Source organism: Macaca thibetana, chromosome 7 (assembly GCF_024542745.1).
Source record: "Macaca thibetana thibetana isolate TM-01 chromosome 7, ASM2454274v1, whole genome shotgun sequence".
NCBI classification, from domain to species: domain Eukaryota; kingdom Metazoa; phylum Chordata; class Mammalia; order Primates; family Cercopithecidae; genus Macaca; species Macaca thibetana.
The window spans coordinates 124,430,678-124,451,100 of NC_065584.1; the positions used below are offsets into that span (position 1 = coordinate 124,430,678).

The 20,423-nt window shown below is 50.6% G+C and overlaps 1 protein-coding gene and 1 long non-coding RNA gene across 3 annotated transcripts in view; one reads left to right on the plus strand and one right to left on the minus strand.

The window, feature by feature from the left end:
• The window catches only part of SRP14 (signal recognition particle 14), a 227,747-nt gene that overhangs the window by 2,958 nt on the left and 204,366 nt on the right, over positions 1-20,423 (minus strand). For both annotated transcript variants that reach the window (XM_050799595.1, XM_050799594.1), the window contains exon 2: positions 84-182. In XM_050799595.1, the coding sequence (XP_050655552.1) occupies positions 84-107 (24 nt within the window). In that variant the 5' untranslated portion in view covers positions 108-182. The remainder of the gene's footprint in view (positions 1-83; positions 183-20,423) is intronic.
• Positions 140-18,691, plus strand: LOC126959904 (uncharacterized). The gene is made up of 3 exons (XR_007727665.1): positions 140-407; positions 6,917-7,025; positions 18,374-18,691. It is a non-coding gene; the product is annotated as an uncharacterized LOC126959904 (long non-coding RNA).

Consider the following 20,423-nt stretch of genomic DNA (forward strand, 5'->3'; position numbering starts at 1 on the left):
CTGGTCCTCCCGCAGAAGGAGGCAGAGGTCTCGACCAAAGCCTGAGCCGCCCCCGTCTCTCTGCCGGCCAGGCCTAGCCATACCTGCTCGCTCTCCAACAACACCATCGCGGCGACGCTTCGCTCCACTCCCTCCGCTGAAGCCCCTAGCAGTGAGAGCCGGAAGTTCGGCCTAGGCTGGGCGGGACTTCCGCTACTACGCTTCCATTGTCTTCCACCAATCTCTTCTCTTCCACCAATCCTGGCCGGCGCCCTGGGACGTCCGGGGGCCAGTGACCTGGAGGCGTTGGGGCTGTCCTGGGCCGTCACTTGAGAGAGAACTTCTCACCCCAGCCAGGGTGAGGGAGTGAGAGCAAAAGAAAGTTTTGATAGCAGCGTATAGTTTATGTTCAGCTGTATGCTGGGCAGGTTACCTAACAATTCAGTGACTCAGTTTCCTTATCCATAAAGTGAGGGTAATGATAGTATCTACTTCGCATTGTGGTCGTGAAGCGTAAATGAAACTCAGAATACGTAGAACAGTGCCTGGCACATAGAGCGTGTTCCGTAGGTATCAGCTATTGTTCTTTTAATTATTGTCATCATTATAAGTTCCTGTAGATCCTTTAAATTCTCCCTAAACGCTGCCCTTTAGCTGTAGCCAGAGGGGCTGGGCCGGGCGCGGTGGCTCACGCCTGTAATCCCAGCACTTTGGGAGGCCGAGGCGGGCGGATCACGAGGTCAGGAGATTGAGACCATCCTGGCTAACACGGTGAAACCCCGTCTCTACTAAAAATACAAAAGAGCCGGGGGTGGTGGCGGGCGCCTATAATCCCAGCTACTCCGGAGGCTGAATGGCGTGAACCCGGGAGGCGGAGCTTGCAAGCCGAGATCGCGCCGCTGCACTCCAGCCTGGGCTACAGAGCGAGCCTCTGTCTCAAAAAAAAAAAAAAAAAAGAGGGGCTGGAGCCCAGTTTTTAGTTCTACCTCTGATTAGTCAGGAGAACTGGGTTGTAAGCCCTCTCTGCCAGTAGCCAACTTGAACCCTGGGCCCTCTATAAAGTCAAGCATTCTACCACACAAGAGGTTTTCGCTGAGTGCCTCTCAGTCTGTGCCAGGCACTGTTGTAGAGGTTGGGGATGCTGCAGGATAAGACAAGCTAAGTTTCTGGTTTCCTGGAACTTGGGTTAAAAGGGGCAGGGAGGAAATAAACAATGAAGCAAACAAGTAAGTAGTACAGCTTCAGATAATGAGCTCTGTGAAGACAGCTAAGCAGGGCTGTATAATGAGTGGAAAGGGGAACTGCTTTGGGCTGGGGTCAGAGGAGTTCTCGTCGAAGAGGAGAGCTTTGAATTGAAAGCTGAAAGGACCAGCCATCCAAAGATCTAGGGACACAGTGTTTCAGACACAGAGAATGGCTAGAGCAAAACCCCCAAAGGGGAAACAAGTTGCCCTGTGTCTAAGACTGACAGGTGCGGGTGGGGGTGAGGAGGGCTTGTGGAGCAAGGAGTGAAGGAGTATGGAGAGGTAGCTGGGAACCAGATTATGTAGGGCCTGTGACCATGGTAAATTTGGATTTTGTTCTAGATACAAAGAGAAGACTCTTGTTAAGGAAGTTTTCAAGAGAACACTGAAAATGGGATTTACCATTTTTTAAAGATGGCCCTGTCTGGGTTGTGAAGACACTGTAGAGAGACAAGGCAGGAAATGGGGAGCCCAGTTAGGAGATTCACAAACTTAATGGCTTAAATATGTTCACTCTCTGATTTCACATTTTCTTCCAAATGGCCAGCGCTCTTTGCCCACTTCCTGCCCTAGGCTGATGACCTTGTATAGCCAACCTGTATTGGCTTTTGGTTCTCCAGGATTTGAACCTGTTTGCAGTCCCCTGTTGTGTGGGTTTTGGTGAGAGGCAATAAATAAATAATTAAATAAAAGGGTCAGAGAGTCACTCACCTGCCCTCAGCAGCGGGGCTCAAGCATTGACCTACCGTGGGTCAATCTGGTGCTCGCAACCAGGACTTCAGCTTCTGAGCTAGTAATGCCAAGGCCCGGGGCTCTTGCATGGGTGTCCAGCCATTTGAATGTGAGGACTTTTTTGGCTCATCTGTATTGGCAGATACCACCAAAATTATGCATGGGCCCTTTTTGAAAAATTTTTTTATCTCATAGCTATCATTTGTGTTAGCGTATTTTACATATGGCCCAGGACAATTCTTACAATTCTTCTTTCAATGTGGCCCAGGGAAGCCAAACGGTTGGACGTGCACGCTAGAGGTTATTCACACGGCGCCAATCACAGAGTGCTCTTGTGTTGGTGGCCCTACAGGAGGGGTTTTCACCAGACTGTTCTAACCTTTGCTAGTCCTGAGGTGTACGATGATGACTCCCCAATTTTTAATTATAGCTTTTACCTCTGTATTGAGCTCCAAACTTACATATTCAGCTGTCTACTTGGTAGTTCCACTTGGATGTATAACCAGCATCTCGGATATTACATGACCAAATCAAAACTTTTTACTTCCCACATCTTTGCTATTTATTAAATGGCACCACCATCTGCCTAGTTACTCAAAAAAAAAACACCCATGAGTCATCTCAGATTCCTTTTTCTTTTTGAGGCAGGGTCTCACTCTGTCACCCAGGCTAGAGGGCAGTGGTACAATTTCAGCTCACTGCAGTCTCCACCTCTCAGGCTCAAGCTATCCTCCAGCCTCAGCCTCCTAAGTAGTTGGGACTACAGGCATGAGCCACTGCCCCCAGCTGTTCTTTTTCTTTTTAATTTTCACATCTACACCTGCATGAGTCCTGTTGGCTATCTTCAAAGTTTAATGTGATTGCAATCACACTAGCATCTGGACTTTTGCAAAAATGTCGGTGGCCAGCTGGATGATCCCCCAGAGATGTCTATGTCCTAGTACCTGGAATGTGTGCATAGCACAGTACAATTCAACTACTGACAGAATATTCTTTGGGCTTTGTTTTTCTGTGGGAAATGACCAAGAGCACCTATTCAGAAGTCAAAGTGATCGGGGTTCAGATCCTACCTCTACTACTTACTAATAATGTGGCCTCAGGCAACCTCTCAAGGCCTAAGTCTCTTCACTAGCAAAATAACAATAATAATGCTTACTTCATTGATGTTATGAAGATTTTATAAAATACTATATGTAAGACCTTTAGGCTTGCTCTAATATGGTAAATATAGATGTTTAAATTAATTTTAAAATTTTAATTTGTCAGTCACCCTAGCCACATTTCAGGGATTCAGTAGCAACATGTGGCTTGGATAGTGCGGATGTAGAGCATTTCCCTCATCACTAATTCTATTGAACAGTGCTATCATTGATTACATTGGGCCTAGCACATAGTAAATGCCCAATAAACAGTACAGTATCAAATAGTGTTATTATTTATAGGCCACACACCTTCCATCATTTCAACATCACCATCCTGATTTCTGCCATTATCTTAACACCACCTGTACTGTTAGTTAATATTTTTCTTTAAATTGACTCATTTTATACTTAAGTGTATTTAATATCATGATCATAAGTGGAAAACCAGTATCATTTGCCATAAATAAAAGGGATCATAAAAGGAAGTACAATGAATTAAAATAATGTTGCTAAATTTAAATTTTTGAGCTTAAAAGAATTAAAACAATGAGTAAAAGCAAGATAAAGTTCATTGATTTAAAAGACTGTATCTGAAAATAAATTTCTCAGTGAGAAAAATGGTGTTGTATGTGATCAATCAGGAATAAAGGTAGCTCAGGATACAATGAAATTGAGAGTCTATGTCAATATAACATGGTTAAATTTTGATGTTTTCCAGCACCCCAAATCCTAACTTGCAATTATGTGTGATTAGGGTAACATATCATTAATCAAATTGTAATCTAAATGCATAATAGAGGTTAATGGCTTTTGGCCTTGGAGCAGAGTAGTGTGTATGTGAGGCATGGAGCTGGGTCACTGTCTCTAAGTCATGCAGGCCACACACCTTCCTGCTCCCTCTCCCTCAGTTTTTCCTCTCCCTTTCACAGTTCTAGGAGAAGCATGACATGAAAATGGTTCCCAAATCCCTTCCGATATCATGGGGGCTTCATCAAAGGCCCAGGCAGCACCAAGAGCAAAATGAAGGCCCTGGGCACAAAACACTGTACCAGCTTTGGCCACTTCTCCATGGGCGTGGATACTACAGGAAGATGGGCGCTGAAAAATACCTCCTGCTCCTCAGGGCCGGGCCCACCCAAGGGACCTGAGTAAGTAGGCTTGTTTGTGCAGCCTGAGATGGTCTCTCCCGAAATGCGGGGTAATGTGTTTTTTCCTCAGACAGAGCACACTTTATTAGGTTTTAATTAGAGTTGGTTTTGAATTAGGGTCAGGAATTCAGTTAGGGTTTGAATTAGGGTCAAGGATCTTGTTCAGGTTAGGGCTGATTAATTTACAGCTGCAGTTACTCTAATGCAATTACACTTTGCAGTGCCTGGAAAGTACAATGGTTAAAAACAAAGTCGCTAGTTCCTGGATGGGATTCCTAGCTGGGGTGGTCAAGGCTGCAATAAGCCATGATTGTGCCACTGCACTCCAGCCAGGGAAACAGCGAGATGCTGTCTCAAAAAAATTTTTATTGTATTTAACCTATAAATAAGGAAACGACATGTATGTTACAGTCCATTCAAAGGAGAATCCAGTAAGCATCAGGAATTCTGGAATGAATTTGTCAAGCAAAATTGGATTTTGCACAGGAGGGACCCAGGGTTGTCCCTTCACTGAACAGAAGCATTTGTATGTCCATAGACAAAAATCCTCTGCATTGCCATTGAGTCTCTACAACCTACAGAGTTGTAAAATAGTGCAAAGGAAATGAAAGGCTAGAAATCAGCTAATCCAGAAGGCTGTGTTCTAAACAATGTATAATTTTTCATTGGAAACATCCACTATTTTTTGTTTCGTTTTGTTTTTTGTTATTGTTGTTTTTGAGTTTATCTTTTTCTTTAATGTATTTGTTTCCAGTAATCTTTTTTGCATATTCCAAAATTGCTTAAGTCTCTCTGTGCCTCAGTGTCCTCATCTGTAAAATGGGGAAGTCATAAAAGTGCCTATCTCATGTCAAAGGGAGGAGTAAATGAGCTAAGGTATGCATTTTTACACCGCAGTCCCTTGGATGGGAGTGGGCTGTTCCCATGTCCTCCTTGTCAAGGTGGATTCACACTACAGAAGCAGATTGCAACAAGACACTGTGCACCTTACGGAGGACTGGCCTCTGAGCTAGTTTAACTTTTCAGTTTCAGTCTGAGGGGAACTGCACGTTGGGCTCTGAGCTGCCTCACCGTAGCTCCAGCGTGCTGATTTAAGGGTCAGTTCTGGATGAAGGAAGGAGGGTGTCATCTAAACACATCGAGGAATGGCACTGGGCAGGTCTGGCTTCAGCATGACAAGTTTTAGAACCTAAGGCTGGGAGACCTCCTACGCCAGCGGGAGGTGGGTAGCTCTGGTGGAGTCATCCTAGAGAGGGCCACAGGGGTGGCCAGAGGGAGGTGAGAGTGTGTCCTGGAAGCCTGGATGCCCAGAGAGAGTAACCACCCTGAAGCCACGTCGACACACTCCCTGGACTGAATCCACTCCAACACTGGCAGTTACCAATTCCTTTATTCTTTTCTGCAGTTGGTCAACAAGTGTGCATTGTATCTGCTCAGCCAACTCAGGGCCCCAGGAACTCTCTCCATCCCCACCCCAGGATGAAGTCCTGGATTGCAATCGCAAGCCCCAGTGCCCTAGAGAGATAGCACAGGTGTCCTGGACTGTGAGTCAGACGCCCCAGGCTCACCCTGCTCCCCCACTTGCTGTGAGGCCCTGCACGAGGTGCTTGCCTGTGCCTTATCCTCCACAGGGAACCTGCCTCAGAGGGTTGTTGTCAGCTTTCAAGGACATAATCCAAGTAAAGGGCTCATAGTAAACACCCAGTTGATGTATTTTTTAAAGTTTTTTCACTGTTACGTTCAGGACTTAGGCTAGATTGCTAATGTCACTTCTACTTCCAAAATTCTGAGAACTGCTGCTTTTCTCCCCCCGCAGCCCCTTCTGGGGGCCCTAGGGAAGTTTCCAGAACCCACAAGTGTCAGTGATTAGCACTGGCCTTCCCCTCGCTCACGGCAAGGAAGTAGGCAACGCCACCACGCCCTCCCTCCAGGCGCCATCGCAGAGGTGAGGAGTGGCGTCAACCTGCCTGCGGCGCGCCTCGGGCCAGCAGGGGACGCCCTGGCCTCACCAGACAAGCGCAGCCCTGGGCGCAGCCTCAGACGCTCCCAGATCTTGCCCTATCATTTACCTTAGATCAACCCTAAGAATATCCAAGATTGTGGTCGTTATTTTTCAAAACTACTTCTGTGGAGACTAGAACTTTCCGTGTTACAGAAAGATTATCATTCGTCCATTCACTGAACAAGGCTAAACAAGCGGTGTTAGACACTGTTCTAGGTGCGAGAAGCTGACTGAATTCTCCGCTAGAGAAGAGACTTTTTTTTTCTCATACAATAGCTTGCTTATATTTCTCGAGAAGTGACTAAGTGCCCGGTTCATTTCTAGGTGCTTACATATATCCTCTTTTGAGTCCCCAACAGTCCTGTGAGGTGAGCATTGTTTTACTGAGGAGCCAGCCACCTCTGTGCAGAGAAGAACTTGCAAATGAGTGTAGCCTGCGGGCAGCTCAGGAGTGCCGAGCTTTCAGCTGTCTCTCAGCTGTCCAAAGAGGTGACAAGAAGGGAGGGAAGGCAGAAAAGAGGCCAGCTCTAGGCACAGTGGAACAAAATGGGACTCTCTCTCCACTCCTCATCTTGCCCTCCTTCTGGGTGTGGGTTCCTATCCCAAGCCCCGTCCCCCTCTCACTCCCAGGCAGAATCCTGTCTCCTTAGTTCTGTCTTTGGATTCGAGGCCCAACTTCGCATTTCTTGGCTGTATCTCTGAAGGAAAGTCATCTCCATCTCTGTGAGCCTCCATTTCCTCAGTTGTAAAATGGGAGTATCTTCCTCACACTGCTGTGGTGAGTTCAGTGTGACAACGTGAATATAAATACCTTATAAGTGAGAAAGCGCGGCAGAAAAGCTAGGTTTCATTGTTCTTTTCCTCTCCTTCTCAAGCAGTACCCTGAGTAGAAATATTCAGTCCCACAAAACACCCTCCCGTCCATCCGCACCAGAATCCCAGGCTCTCACCAAGCTCAGCCAGCTGCGTGGAGGCAGCCCATCTGGTAGCCAAATCACACACATGTTCAGGACAAACAGTATGTCACCCGCCCTCCATTTGTGGAGGAAACTTAGGTGATGGTAAACAAAGAACAGACTCTGGCCGGGCGCGGTGGCTCAAGCCTGTAATCCCGGCACTTTGGGAGGCCGAGACAGGCGGATCACGAGGTCAGGAGATCGAGACCATCCTGGCTAATACGGTGAAACCCCGTCTCTACTAAAAATACAAAAAACTAGCCGGGCGCAGTGGTGGGCGCCTGTAGTCCCAGCTACTTGGGAGCCTGAGGCAGGAGAATGGCGGGAACCCCAGAGGCAGAGCTTGCAGTGAGCTGACATCCGGCCACTGCACTCCAGCCTGGGCGACAGAGCAAGACACTGTCTCAAAAAAAAAAAAAAAAAAAAAAAAAAAAAAAAAAAAAAAAAAGAACAGACTCTAATGGTGGGATTTCTGGTATGGGGCTTTGGGGAGATACAAAGGAATTGCCAATACCCTCTAGGCTACACCCCATGGGCAACCCCTGGCCCCACATGCCTGGAAGGCCATCCTGGTACAGAATCAGGTGGTGGCACTCAAGAAACATGCGTGAACTTTAACGCATGTTTTAACGCAAGAGAAGGTTCTTCTCTTCTCATCTAGGATTTCCTTCCTTGCTGAACCTCAAGAAGCGGGCTAGCATACCCCATATTGTACGAGGGGAAACTGAGACCACGAAAGGCAAGCATAGTTATTGCTCAAGCATTCGCAGCCAGGCTGGAAGTCTGGGGCGTGAACACCTATTCCTGCCTTCCTCCTCCCCACACTTTCATGGGTTTAGTGGGTGGGAGGGGCTCCCTTATTCATGATGGTTAGGGATCCCAAATTTAAAGTTTCCTGTCTGAAAGTCAAGGACAGGAAATTATATAGCCAGAGTTCTGTACAAATTACCCAACAGGTGTCTCAACTCCCCAAAGCAACAGATGGTGTTCATCTCTTGGCCTCTGTGTCGTCATTCATCCTTGATTGTTTGGGGAAGCCCACTCCACCTCTGTGACAGACCCACAGATGCAGATTTACACAGGGACTCCTAGGCAGACACAATGAACAAACTCCCGTCTGATCAGAGCCCAGTCCCGGTAATAACATCAATGAATCATCGACTTCAGTGAGTCACAATCTTGAGCTGGGAGAGGCCTCCAAGACCTTTTTAGTCCAACCCTTTACCTTCTAGTTATTCACAAGTGAATAGAAACTGAGTGAGGTCCAAAGAGGGAAAGTGACTGGACCAAGATCACAAAGCTTGGTAATGCCAAAGGCGAGACTGGAAGCCCTGGGCCCTGAGCCCCAGGCCCGTGCACTTTCTACACACCCCTCTGCCTGCCACCACCTGGCTGGCACAGGGAGCAGGAGGGAGGGCATAGGCCCCTCATGACTTAGCCAAGGGCAGCTCAGTGTCTCCGTGCAGGTGGACTCCCCGTGTCAGCTTCAGCCCTCCCTTGGGAAGGGAAGGGCCTGGGGCCGTCCTCACACCCCAGGCGCCAGGCCGCGGAGCTATAGGAGGCAGCTTCCTGCTTGGCCCTTATCCAAGGCCATTTCACAATGGGGGGAAGAGCGCTGAGCTGAGAGTCCCGGGTTGCTGCTCACTCCACCCCCACTCCAGCCCCTTTCAGACCCCCCAGGGAGAATGAGCCAGGCCCCGCCTGAGGCTTGGGGCGAAGAGAGCCGCAAGAATGGAGACAGGCTGAACAGCCCCTATTGGGAGTGTTTTATGAGCCGTGTCCCTGGAGCTGGACCAGGGCACCACCTTGCATGTTACCAGCCCTCTCCCCCTTCCCTTGCCATCCACCTGCAAGCATTCAGGCTGGGGAAGTCCCTTCTAGGACAGGAGTGGTGGCTTCCAGTCAGCCCCATAGCACTCTCATGATTAGTCAGAGGGGAACCTGGAGGCAAGGAGGCCCACAAGCTGGGAGACAGGCAAAGCCTGGGTCACTTCCTGCAGTGAGGCAATGTGACTACCAGGCAGAGGAGCCCAAATTTCTCCTCCCAACATGCTACAGGGTCTGGGGTGAACTGTGGCTCAGCTGACTGAAATTCAGGCAGGAACCAAGACAGAGACACTGAGACGGGACATTCAGCCAGGATTTCTTATGCCCTTACTACTCAGGGTCGGCTTTTGAGCTCAGCTCTGTAAGGGATCTTGTTTGAAGTAGGAGGCAGTGGTTAAGGACCCAAATCATCCTGTCTTCGAGTCTTGAAGAGGAGAAAAAGCAAACCTAGGTGAAATGTCAAACCACAAGACAAGGCAGTGTGAAGCGAGGGCCCATACTTTCATGCCGGACAGTCCAGTACGGCCAGTGGAGCGGGGGTGGGGAGAGTCACTGCAGACAAAGCTTCGGGGAAGAGATGGAACCGAGAATGGTGGGGAGAACTTGACTTTGCAGACGGGATGGGAAAGATCTTTCAGACAGGGAAGGGAAGACAAGGCAGAAATGAACCCGCATATGTGAGGACAGGACCCTGTTTGCACCGGGGGTGGTCAGCCACGAGGCTGGAAATGTGCCTGGCCACAGGGCACTTCCTCACTCAGAGCTCTTGCTACTTGAACAGAGCCTTCCTTGGTATCCGTGGGAAGTTGCTGGCCTACTGAGGCAGGATACCACACAGAGAACTAGGCAAGGGTGTGGAGGTGTCAGGGAGCTCAGCCCCTTGGTGGAGGAGCCCTCTGACAACAGGAAGCAGCTGCAACAGGCTCCAGGGCTGTGCTGGTATCTGCAACTCTCCCCCTACCCTGGCTGCACCCTGCAGAACAAACTGTTCTTCAAGAAGCTCTGGGGACAGAGGGCCCACACCTGCTCTCAGGTCGGGGTGGATAAACCCCCATCAGCCAGGCTGGGAGCCCAGCAAAGACATCACACAGCTCAGCAGCCCTCCTTACCCCCAGCCCCCTGCCTCCTCCTACCCCAGACCAGGTTGCAGTTGACTATGGCAATACAACACAAAACAAGAGCTTTATGTTGTTATTATTATTGTTATTATTTATAGAGATTGGGTCTCACCATGTTGCCCAGGCTGGTCTCAAACTCCTGGCCTCAAGTGGCCCTCCTGTCTCAGCCTCCCAAAGTGCTGAGATTACAGACATGGAGAGGGAAATGAGAACCGAATCTTCATAAATACCTCATCCTAGAACTTCCAACAATGTCTCCAAAAATAGTACCTAAACTCCAGGCCTCAAACCCTAAATTGAGTGGGCATGTGAAGTGGTTATGGCTTTTCAGAAACAGCACTAGAGTGGCAGCTGAAGTACTGAGTTCTAATCTGAATTCTGCCACTAATTGGCATGGGACCTTGGACAAGTAACTTTTCACTGGACTTGAGTTTCTTCCTCTGTAACTTGGGGAGTTGGGACTGAGCTGTAAAGTCCCTTCCAGTTTTAAATGTGAGACTCCGGTGCTCTCAGGTAACTTGGGGACTGCCGTAGTGACTGTTTGGGGGCTAGTATAGCTGGGAGAGAAATTGGGATGAGAATCCAATTGAGGGCAAGATAAAATGGAATTGTATGCTATTCAGAACTTGAAACAGGGTGAGATTTTGTTTCCCCCAGATCCTCACCATAAAGAGATTTGGGAGAAAATCTTGGGAGATTTGGACTGAGAATGTCTTAAGAAGAGGAAGTGTTATAGAAGAAGGTGCCCCAACACTTGGTGGGGAAGAGGAAGAATTCTTCCAGATTGCTTGATGAGCAGAACTTGGGGAGTGGGGCACAGCAATACCAGGAGAGACACATCCCCTCCTCCCAACCCTCTCCACTTAAGCTGCTCCTTAAAATTCCTATAACTGGGGACCAGGCCTTTCATTCCAGTTACAGCTAAAACTTAACATGGCCATTTAAATTTCCATGAGGTAAAAATGGCTAATATTCTCTCCTTCTAAGATCCAGCATATGCTGAGAGAGACCTTCAGAGGAGGTGGGAGCTGGAAGAAGGAGTGAAGGTGGAGGCCCAAAGATCACACAGGAGTCATGCTTTTTCTGAAGCCAGATCCAGGCTTAGCAGCTCAGAGCAGTTGCCCATGGGCAGTGATGTGGAGGAAGGCCCTGGGCTTCCTAAGTGCCTCTAGGTCATTCTGTGAAACCTCTCACATTGGCCTTCCTGGGAGGAGGAGCCCAGTGTAGCCCCCACCTGTCTACTGCCGGCTCATCTTCCAGGGTGTCGAGGGGACGGGTAACATGGCTCTCTGCCCCCACCAGTTACCCGCATGGCTTGGGTCAACTAGACTCTGTCAGAGCTGTTTAAGGAACCACAGACCTCGGCTTTTGGAGGCAGCTTCAGGAAAAGGTGGAGTGTGTGAGGTGGAAGGCGGGTGAGAAAGTGTGTAAGAGGGAATGCACTGTTCTCTACTGGCCCTTTGCCAAACAGCAAAGGGAGAGAAAGGGACAGAGGAGTAACAAGGCCAGACTACGGCCACGTTCAGTGATTTTCAACTGTGGCCCAAAATGAGGCAGATATAGGCTAGGCATGGTGTGTGTGTGTGTGTGTGTGTGTGTGGTGTGGGTAGGGTGTGTGTGTTTGTGGTGTGTGGGGTTGTGTATGTGAGGAGTGTGTGGTGTGCGGGGGTGTGTGGTGTGCAGGGGCGGTGGTGTGTGTGTGTGGCATGTTGGGGGGTGGTGTGTTTGTAGTGTGGGGGGTTGTGGTGTGTGCGTCTGTGTGTGGTTGTGTGTGGTGTGTGTGGGGGTGTGGTGTGTGTGTGAAGAGTGTGTAGTGTGTGGGGGGTTGGTGTGTGTGGTGTGTGTGCGTGTGGGGGGTGTGGTATGCAGGGGGTGTGGTATGTGCGGGGGCGGTGGTGTGTGTGTGATGTGGGGGAGTGATGTGTGTGTGGGTGTGGTGTGTGGGAGGTGGTGTGTGTGTGGTGTGGGGGGTGTGGTGTGTGCATCTATGTGTGTGGTGTGGGGAGGGTTTGATGTGTGTGTGAGGAGTGTGTAGTGTGGGGGGGTTTGGTGTGTTTGTGTGGTGTGGGGGGTGGTGTGTGTGTGTGTGTGGGGTGTGGGGGGTGATGTGTGTGTGGTGTGGGGGGCTGTGGTGTGTGTGGTTTGTGTGTGGGGTTGTGGTGTGTGCGTGGTATGTGGGGGGGTGTGGTGTATGGGGGTGCAGTGTGTGGGGTTGTGTGTGGTGCGGTGTGTGTGGTGTGGGGGGGTGTGGTGTAGTGTGTGGTGTGTGTCGGGGGTTGTGGTGTGTGTGTGGTGTGGGGGGTTGTGGTGCGTGTGTGGTGTGTGGTGTGTGTGTAGGGTTGTGTGTGTGTGGTGTGGGGGAGTGTGGTGTATGTGGGTGCGGTGTGTGGGGTTGTGTGTGGTGCGGTGTGTGTGTGGTGTGTGGGCGTGTGTGTGTAGGGGTGGTGTGTGGATGTGTGTGGGGGTAGGGGATGATGTGTGTGTGTGTGTGTGTGGTGTGGGGGAATGTGTGGTGTGTGGGGAGGGTAGGGATGTGTGTGTGGGGTGTGGGGGTGTGTGGTGTGTGTGTGGAGTGTGGTGTGTGTACGGGGCGGGTGTTGGCCTGGGTGAGCACTGCCAATCCCAGTAGAGAAGATGCCAAAATTTTGTATTTACTGTCAGGGCCAATGATGCTGGAAACTGCAGAGCCAGCACCCCCAAAACCGGGCCCATCCCAAGACACTGCTTCTCACAGCCAACAGGAGAAGGAGGGAGGGCGAGAGGCCTGAAGCGGAGGCTTCTTCTGGAGGAGTGCTGGCCAGGCCAGCAGCCTTCCTCACTTCAGTGCAGCCTTCCCCTTCTAGCCAGCGATGAGCATTTAGTGAGCAACTCCTTTGTCCTCAGCAAGCCTTCCCCAGGTCTGTCTTCAAAAGCGGATGCTACCTAGTGGGAGGTGCGGAGTTACACATACAAGAAAGGGCTACAGGACAGCATCACTAGTTCCACGCTGTGAAGGAGGTAGACTTTGAAGGGAAGAAAGAATTTAGAAAAACAGACTAGTGGACTAGTTAATGCGGGGAGCAGAAAGACATTTCAGGCGGGAGAAGGAGAGTGATGTGGGTTTGAGGGAAGAGAGGCCTCTTTGGTTGTACGTTCTGACAACTATTCCTTGACACCAGCGGGCCTCCTGCAGTTGGATTTTCAGTGTCATTTCTGACACTAACTACCTGCAGTTAGCGTCTGTGATATTGTGAAACAGGTATTAGGTCTTCATTCCTGACATACATCTCCTAAAATCCTTGGAATCTCCCAAGTGGTAAGTGTCTTTTTACACACTAAGCCCCTAGGTAGCTTCAGGATGGGAGCTGGCGCCAGAAAGACCAAGACAAGGTTAGAAGATTGGAACTTTCAGCCCCACCCTTCAGCCTCCAGGGAGGGAAAAGGGGCTGAAGTTTAAGTTGATCACCAGTGGCCAATGGTTTAGTCAATCAGGCTTACGTAATGAAGCGTCCATAAAAACCCAAAAGGGCAAGGTTCAGAGGATTTCTTGATAGCTGAACACGTGGGGATTCCTGGAGGGTGGAGCACCCACAGAGGTTGAAGAAGCTCCACCCCTCCTCCATAGCTCACCCTATGTATCTTTTCATGTATATCTTGTGGAATATCCTTATAATAAGCTAACACATGTAAGTAAGTTGTCCCTGAGTTCTGTGAGCTGCTTTAGTGAACCCCAATTAGCTGGTCAGACAGAGCAGTGGAGAAACAACCCAGGGCTTGCACTTGGCATCAGAAGTGAGGAGAGGGGACTGAGTTCTCAACCTGTGTGATCTGATACTGTTGGCAGGTAGAGTCAGAATCGAACTGGAGGATGCCCCACTGGTGTCTGCTGCAGAAATGATGGCTTGCTTGGTGGGTTGGGGAGACCCCTGCCCCCACATCTGGTGTCAGGAACGTGTTGAGAGAGTATAGGAGGAAAAACCGAGTTTGGTTTTTTCACAGTGTCGGACTCCACAAGTTAAATGTCAAAGTCCCCGTGACTACCCTTACTTCAGAACTCAGGCGCACGCAGGGTCCACAGGCTACTGGCACTTCTGTCTGACTTGACTACAAATTTGAGTCCTCACTACCCAAACTTAGGGTTCAGTAGTTGGCTACAATGGCTCACAGAACTCACTGAGCATGCTAAACTTACAATTAATTTTATTATCATATAGACTCAAAACAGCCAAAGGGAAGAGCTATGTAGGGCAAGGTGTTGGCGGGGTGGGGGGTGTATGTGTGCAGACCTGCCACACCCTCCTCTCGTGGAATGGGCATGTCCCCCTCCCAGCACATTGGTGTGTTCACCAACCGGGAAGCTCCTCTCAGTTTCAGTGTCGAGCTTTTATATGGGGCTTTACTCCATAGGCACCATTGATTGAATCATTAACCACATGAGGAACTCAATCTCTAGTCCCAGAAGTTGGCGGTGCGGTGGGGATGGGAGTAGGGACAAAATTTCCACTCTGATCACATGCTTGGTCTTTCTGTCATGGCCAGTCTCCCTTAAAATTAAGGACCCACCTTGAGTTGCCTTCTTATCATAACCTCAGGTATGATGAAAATGCTCATTACGAATGACAAAAGGCATTCCTGTCACTCAGGAGATCCCAAAGGTTTTTAAAGCTCTGTGCCAGGAAAGGGGGACAAAGACTGAATGGGCTTTTAAAAAAGTCATACCAGAGATTGTAATGGACAGTTCCTAGGGAAAGGAAGTGGGAGCTGAGGATGGAAAGGCAAGGTGGGCCAGATGGAGAAGGTCAGGTTGATGGGTACGGGGAGGAGAAATCACCGCTGCCTCCCGAGGAAGTGCAGGCAGAGGAGAAGCAGTAGACGCCACTCCCTCGCTTGAGTGTCTTGGCAGACTCTCACTCTTCCAGTAAGTTTAATTTTCCCCCAGGTAGTTCGTCCAGGAGGAGGCATCCTTCAGTCTCGGCTTTGGCACCAAGGTCCCCACAACTCAGGGCCAGGTTCCCTCGTGCAGCCTCCTGACATTCCCCACGGTTCAAATACCACCTCCTTCTAGAAGGCTTCCCTGATTACCCACGTGGGAAATGACCCTGCCCTGAATTCTGAAAGCCCTTTGAAATAGTCCCCTACTGCCCCACGGGGACGTCAAGACAACTTACTGTGGCTCATTCCCGTCTCCCCAGTTTGATCCTGAGCCCTTTGCCTTACCCCTTTCTGCTTCGTTCCAAACAGCCAGCACTATGTGCTTCATAGAACATTTGTGAGCTCTGCAGACAATCTCCATCATCATCGGCTCCTCCTCTGCCCCATGAACTTACTGCCTTCCCTTGCAGAGCCCTGCCTCTGAATAGCGTGTGAACGTCTGCCCTGCCAGCCTGTGGCTCCTCCAGGGAAAGAATGTGTGTCTACCTTCCAACCCTGACAAGCAGCTGGTGCCCGTGTGTGCAGAGTGAACTCAGTCACTTTCTCCTAGACAGCGTCACCTTTCTCACATTTAGGGAAAATGAAGAGTAAGGGAATGAGTTACTTATTCTCATGGAAGAGTGGGAGAGTGAGAAGAAAGTTAGGGGTTGAAGCAGGACTCACACAAAGGCAATTCTGGCCTCTTCCCACAGGGCCCGGGGCCCCCTGGGTCTCTTGCCAGGACACTGTTCTCGGTGGGTGCTCCACCAGGAGGCAGGTAACTGGCGGGATGAGAGGTCAGACCAACCTGGACCTGTGACAGGCGGGCACACGGGCAGCATGAGCATCCCGCTAGGCTTTGGGGACAGCCTGGCAGAAAGGAGTCATTCTCGGAACCTGTGAAGGCTTTCCCCTTGAATGGCTTCCAGCCCCTTTGACAACCAGAGAGCAGTGTCCCAGCCTCGGTGAGCTAGGGTTTACCCACTCACACTCACGGTCACCACCCAGAGGCCCAGGCTGAGGGGGAAGGAACCGCCTGCTCAGCCCCCACTGAGGCCGGCCCGGTGCTCCTCTTGGCAGCACTCTGCGCATCCTCAGGGGGCAGACCCCTGGTGGGGTGAGTGGCACAGTCCAAGAATGAAGCTCCCTTCTGCCTCCCCTGGGCAGGTCCTATGACTTGGAGGAAGTTTCTCCAGAGAGTGGCAACTAGACATGAAGTGGGACACGGTGCCCGGGGTTTCTCAGTGGCCTCTGAAGCCGCCCAGAGTCAGTGAGAGTATCTTGGTCTCTCTCTGTGGGCTTCAGGGCCTCTGAGGCAGGGGTTTGTCTCTGGGATCCCTGGATCACAAGGCCTGTGACTCTTCCAAAGCCAGCTTCCCACCCCACACCCCTGCGGGGCATGCTACGCCACATCCTGGGGGAGCCCCCATTTGGGAAGGGATGGGATGGAAAAGGCCTGCTCCCAAGAAACAGTTAATCCTCTCCCCTTCCCCCAGGCCCCTTGCACCTGCAGGCTGCGGTGTGTGGTTTCCCACAGCTGCAGCTGGCTCTGCAGAGCCCCTCCCTTTGAGGGAACCTGAGAGGCTCAGGGCCTGAGGCGCCAGGAGGGGCTTCTCGCCCTCCGTCCAGCTGCTGGGGATGGCATGGGAGGGCCTGGCTGCCCTCTGACCTGGACATACCACAAGAGTGCTCTGGTTGAGTGACCCATCTGTGATTCCTGGCTTGCAAACCAAAGGCAGAGATTCCAGTTTGGGAGGTCAGAGAGGTTTCTGAGAAGGGAAATCAGTCATGAGGCCCCTCAGCCCTGGGCTTGCTCCGGCTCTGCTGCCTTCTGGAAGAAGCTGACTGGCCTGGGTGTGGGCTGGGCATTCCCCTGGGGTAAGACGCAGTGCTCCAGAAAGAGAGGGTGAGTGGAGGGTAGAGGTGAGTGGGAAGGACCGGGAGGAACAGGAGGAAGTAAGGTGTGGCCGGACCAGGCCTCTGCTGGTCAAGACAGCCTTGAAGCCGTGGTGCTGGCACTCTGGCAGGCTCAGCCCTCTGGCTATCCCAGAAGACGGCAGGTTGCCACAGAGCCTGGGCAAATACCCAGCTGCCCTCTGAGCCAGGTGTTCCAGGGACACCTCTGAATACTGCTTATGCTGAGACAATGAGACAGAAAGTGCCAGGAGCTTCCTGGCTGGGACACATCTTCAGGAGCATTAGCCTGGAGCAGAGGCTGAACCATCCTAACAGCCTGCCCACGTCCCCAGCCCCGGGCTGCCGGGCAAGTGCTCACATCCCCCGGGGACAGGTGGATGGCACACAGGGTCATGGCAAAGGGCTGCTCACTGGGTCCAGAGCCAGGACCTGGAAAGAGGGAGGGAGATGCAGGAATCTGGCAGGCACGAGCCTCACAGGGCCCAGAGCTCTGGCTTCTCTCAGATCCAGCTCCAGGCAATGCTTCAGTTCAGCACTCTCCCTGCGGGGCCGCGGGGCCTTGGGCTCGGGACTTTGGTGGCCTCCTGTCTGCAGAAAAGCCCCACTCCCCACTCAGAGACAAGTCCCCACCCCAGAGCAGGAAGAGAGAGGACGATTGAGCAAAGGAGGCCTGAGGGGAAACAGAGACACCCCTCTACAGGAGCCCCTGAGTCAGGTGTGGGAGGAGGGAGAGGCAGGGCCCAGCAGAAGCCACCGTTTGCACCACACTCCTCTACCTCAGGCGGAGACCAGCTGCAGGGTGGCAGCCAGCGCTTGGAGGAGGTGAGGGAGCATGCCGGCGCGGCACCCAGCAGCCTTCATTCTTGGCTCCCACACAGCTTGATGCTCCTTTCAGGATATAACTGATGCCAACCACCCAGGGCCGTGGCCAGGAGTCCACTGTGTACTCAGACCGTGCTTGGCCCATTTGCAGCAGTGCCACAGGGCCACGGGCGCAGAGCTCTGGCTGGGAGTCACTGCCAATTCACAGTTTGCCCTCAGGTGCGTGGAGGCAAAGGCCTATGAAAGACGAGCTTGGCACTCCTGGGGAGAGGGCACGAGGCAGGTGATCTGCCCACAGTGGCTTATTTGTGGCTTCATCACTGTGATGACGCTATGTTTGGCATTTCCTCATTATTGTTATCCAGACCCCACGTATCAAGAAAAGTACAGGAAATCTGCTGTTGGGACAGCGGCAGCACTATGTGGGGTGCTACCTTCTGATCTGGGACTTAAACAGCATTGCTATTTCCTCCTTGCTCCAAGTCATCCATTTTGACAATTTTGTATCAGCGTGGACCCTTCACCGAGACTGAAATATCTCTGTTATTCAGTTAGGGATCTTTCTATTAATGCGTTTATTTAGTATTTCATTCCAGACATTCAGTGAGTGCCTGCTGTGTGTCATCCATTGTGACAGTGTTGGGAACACGGTGATGAATAAAACAAGGCCCCTGTCCTGGGTGAGCTGAGAGGCCACACCCCACCTGTCAGCTGACATCTTAGGGAGGACACTATCTGCATCCAACCCTGACTACTGAACACTTTCAGTTTCTTGGAAGAAAGATTTTAAAATCTTCAGAAAATGAGAACTCCTCCAAATAGGATTTTAATTTGTTTCATATATTTTAAAATTTTACATTTTAATATGTAACAGTCATACGGTTCAAATACAAAAATGACATCAATGGCTCAGTGAGAAGTTTTCCTCCTAATTTTTCCCTAACAGTTCCCAATTTCTGATATAAAAAATGTTATGTCCTTGCAGGATTTACTTATGTAAATACACATTCTTAGTTTTCCTCTTCATTATTCCAAAGGTTGTTTACTGCAAACATGGTTTTTCTTGCTCATACATCCTGGAGATTGTCCCATATCCACACAGAGAAGGTTCCCCATTTTTTCTTACCGCCGCAAAGTGTTCCTTGTTCTAAACCAGTCTTCTATTGATAGTACTGGGTGGCTGGTCCCCAATCTTTTGCTCTCAGACTGTGCCATGTATGTCCTTTCAGACGTGGGCAGGTACATCTGTAGGATGTGTTCAAGGGTTTGTAATTGAGAGAGATTGCAAATTGTCCTCCATAGAGGTTGCACTGCTTTCATCCCCACCAGCAACGTATGAAAAGACCTGTTTCCTGTTTTCCCTAACAGGCTGCTATTTATTTGTGTATTTATTTACTTATTTATTAGAGCCAAGGTCTCACGCTGTCACCCACGCTGGAGTGCAATGGCGTGATCATAGCTTACTGCAGCCTCAAACTCCTGGGCTCAAGCAATCCTGCTGCCTCAGCCTCCTGATTAGCTGAGACTACAGATACGTGCTACCACACCCTGTGCTACCACACCCTACTAATTTTTCACTTTTTGTAAAGACAGTGTCTCACTATGTTGCCCGGGGTAGGGGGGTCTCTGACTCCTGGCCTAAAGCAATCCTCCCGCCTCCACCTCCCAAAGTATTGGGATAAGCTAATATTTTTAAATAGAAAGGAAGGAGGCAATATGAGGCCTCTAAAGAAGAAAGGTAGGAAGAAGGTGAAGCCCAGATGGAAGCCTGGAGCACACAGAGCTGCAGCCACTGACTGCAGCTTTGCTTATGAGGCTGCACAGATGGCTGGGGACTGAGTGCCTTCGGGCCATGATGTTTTATTTGTGTTTGAGCAGTAAGCCTTACAGCTGATAAATGGGTTTTTTTCTCCTGGGGGAGCACGGGATTCTAGGAAGACAGTCTATGAGGAGAGCCTGAGGGAAGAGAGTGTAGTTGGTACCTGGGGGTGCGAGGCTGTGTCTTGGTCCCTTCAGGCTGCCATAGCAGAATACCATAGACTGTGTGGCTTAGAAACAACAGAAATTTATTTCTCAATGTTCTGGAGGGTGGGAAGTCCAAGATTGAGGTGCCATCAGATTCGGTGTCTGGTGAGAGCCTGTTTCCTGGCTCATAGACCGCACCTCTCACTGTCCTCACCTGGTGGAAGGGTGTCACTGGGGACTGAGTGTCTTCATTTTTATCAGTGCTTCTTTTGTAAGGGCACTAACGCCCTTGTGCGGGCCCCACCCCCGTGACCTAAGCACCTCCCAAACAGCATCACCTCATGGGTGAAGATTTCAACATGTGAACTGTGGGGGGCACAAGCATTCAGAACATAGCAGGTGGCATATAAAAGTGCAGACCACAATGTCCAGCAAATACATACGCATTTCCAGTAGTCAGGGGAAGAGACACAGGGAGAGGTGGAGGAGGGTGGAGAAGAGGAAAGTCTTCTCTGAGGAGGTAACGTTTGAGCAGAATCCAATTCATAGATCTGGGAAGAAAAGTTCCAGCAAAGGGACAAGCAAGGGTCAAGGTCCTGAGGGGAAGGAGAGGAGAGGGGCCTGCTCAAGACAGTGAGTGACATTGGAGGAATTGGGACAGGGACAGCAAAGCTGGGAGCC